Genomic DNA, 2,218 nt, shown 5'->3' on the forward strand with positions numbered 1-2,218 from the left:
GGACCCCCCACTCACCGTCGGGACAGAGCAGCTGCTTCCGAGCGAAGTGCACATCTGAGCGCCACACCTGGGGAAGAGGCGGGGGGAGGGGGGGGCAGGGTGGGGTGTCCCCCCCACGGGGGGGGTGCTGACACAGGGGTCACCTTACCAGCACACAGCTGCCCAGGACGTGCACCGGCAACAGCAGCGCCAGCTCCCCTGGGGCAGAGCCCTCCGGCTGCAAAGCACAAGGGCAAGGTCAGCATGGGTCGGTCCCCACCATGTCCCCCCCAGGCCTGTGACACTCACCCGTGTGACGGTGTAGAAGGGGGCCTCAGGCTCGCACTGTCTGCCATGGCGCTGGCAGAGGGCTGCGCTGAAGGCTGCAGGGACGCTGGAGGTGAGGTGCAGGTGCAGCTGCAGCCCGCGGACGCTCACCGAGACATTCCAGGCGGTCTCTGTGGAGAGAGCGGGGGGGCTTGCGGGACATCCGAGGGCATGAGGGGTGCGAGGGACCCTGCAGCAGGGCTGTGGTCAGCCCAGGGGTGCCCCCCACCTGTGGGGCTCACCTGGCCGGTGGGGACACTCCACGTGGCTGCTGTTCCCGTAGGAGAACTGGGGGGAACGGGGATCAGTGGAGGGGCTAGGTGAACTGCCATCACCCATCGCTGCGCCCCAGCCCCTTCCTAGGCAGCATCCACCCACCCGCGGGGGCTTACCCGGAAACAGAGCTGGGGGTGCACATCCACTTTGTCCAGCGTGTATGCCTGGAATGGGCACAGAGCACGTCACCGTCCCCGACCCACACAGCCCACGGGCATCCCAGTGCCCACCCGCCGCCCTTGTGGGACCTTGGGGTCCGGTGGGTGCCCCATTCAGGGGCACAGCCCCACAGCACTCCAGGCTGGCGCCCTGTGGTACCCCGAGACCGGGACCCTTCACCTGCTCCTCTTCACTGGCCGTGGAGTTGGGGACATCGTGGCAGGGCGCAGTCTCGGCCGCCACCTCCCTCCAGCACAGGGTGGCCCGGGGGTGCAGGGGGCAGCTGGCGCTCAGCACCATCGCCATCTGGTCCTTGCTGCTGGCGCTGTAGTCGTGGAAGCGCACCGAGGACCACAGCTCGGGGCCATCTGTGGGACACCGCATCAGCGGGCTGGGGGGACAGCTGGGGGGCACCCCTGGGACCAAGCTCCCCACCCCATGGGCACTCACAGGCATCGGGCTGGTCGCGGAAGGGGCAGTGCTTGCTGCGCGGGCTGTCGTGGTGGGGGTAGGAGGCCTGGGGGAGCAGAGCGGGGCGGTCAGGGCAGGATGTGCCCCCACCCCACACGGGAGGAGAGAAGGGCCCAGCGGCCGCAGGGGAGGGCGACGCACCTCGATGCACAGGCAGGGCACCAGGAACTCGTACGGCAGGGAGATGTGGCGGCCCCCCAGCACCAGCACCTGCGGGCACAGAGGCAGCGTCAGCTGGCGGGGGGAGCGTGGCGGGCAGCCCAGGGAGGGGACGACCGGAGCCATTACCTGCCGGTGGAAGGGCCGGGGCAGCTCCTCACACTCCAGGGCCAACTGGTGGCACAGCCGCACCATCAGGGCAGGACCCTCGGGCACCCACACCTCGATGGCCCGCGCCTCGGGGACCCAGGCGTGGGTGAAGACGGGCCCTGTGGAGGAGGTGGGGGGGTCAGCCGGTGCCGGCGTCCCTCCGGACGCCCCCCGGGATCCCTCCCAGCCTCACCAGGCGGCTCGGCAACGACCAGGCGGCTGCGGCTGAGGGCCAAGCCTCGGTCAGGGATGGTGCGGAGGGAGACGAGGACCTGCCGCCCGCTCTCCGCCGGGAAGCAGTCGAACCGCACCTGCCACTGCGGGGAACGGAGTGGATGAGCGGGATGTGCCACCCCGGCGTCCGGCCCCACGATGCACCCCAGACTCACCAGCGAGCTGCCGGGCGCCCGGTGCCGTCGCCACACCTGCAGCCAGCCGGCCCGGTTGGAACCCAGCTCCAGGAAGTTGAGCTGCAGCCCACGGACACCACCGAGCTCTGCGAGAAACCAGCGTGGGGTGCTGACACGGGTGGGAGGACGAGCGCCTCCCTTTCCCCCCCAGTCCAGGGGTGCCCGGCCCAGCCACCCCTGCCCGTACCTGCGGCAGGGAGGGCCAGGCGCACCCGCAGGCAGGGCTGGCAGGGCTGCGAGGGCAGGCACAGCCGGGCCCTGCTCAGCGCCAGGGCGGGCGGCTTCAG

General features: G+C 71.1%; 1 protein-coding gene across 1 annotated transcript in view; it reads right to left on the reverse strand.

The window, feature by feature from the left end:
- Positions 1-2,218, reverse strand: part of LOC104835498 (interleukin-17 receptor C-like) — a 7,789-nt gene that overhangs the window by 4,933 nt on the left and 638 nt on the right. Inside the window, exons 3-14 of the mRNA XM_010573508.1 lie at positions 2,119-2,212; positions 1,911-2,017; positions 1,715-1,838; positions 1,501-1,640; positions 1,354-1,422; positions 1,192-1,258; positions 922-1,109; positions 699-746; positions 549-594; positions 289-437; positions 149-217; positions 16-67 (exon numbers count right to left, since the gene is read on the reverse strand). Coding sequence (XP_010571810.1) covers positions 16-67; positions 149-217; positions 289-437; positions 549-594; positions 699-746; positions 922-1,109; positions 1,192-1,258; positions 1,354-1,422; positions 1,501-1,640; positions 1,715-1,838; positions 1,911-2,017; positions 2,119-2,212 — 1,153 coding nt within the window. The remainder of the gene's footprint in view (positions 1-15; positions 68-148; positions 218-288; positions 438-548; positions 595-698; positions 747-921; positions 1,110-1,191; positions 1,259-1,353; positions 1,423-1,500; positions 1,641-1,714; positions 1,839-1,910; positions 2,018-2,118; positions 2,213-2,218) is intronic.

The sequence above is a fragment of the Haliaeetus leucocephalus genome, unplaced genomic scaffold (assembly GCF_000737465.1).
Source record: "Haliaeetus leucocephalus isolate CR32 unplaced genomic scaffold, Haliaeetus_leucocephalus-4.0 Scaffold2, whole genome shotgun sequence".
Classification (NCBI taxonomy): Eukaryota; Metazoa; Chordata; class Aves; order Accipitriformes; family Accipitridae; genus Haliaeetus; species Haliaeetus leucocephalus.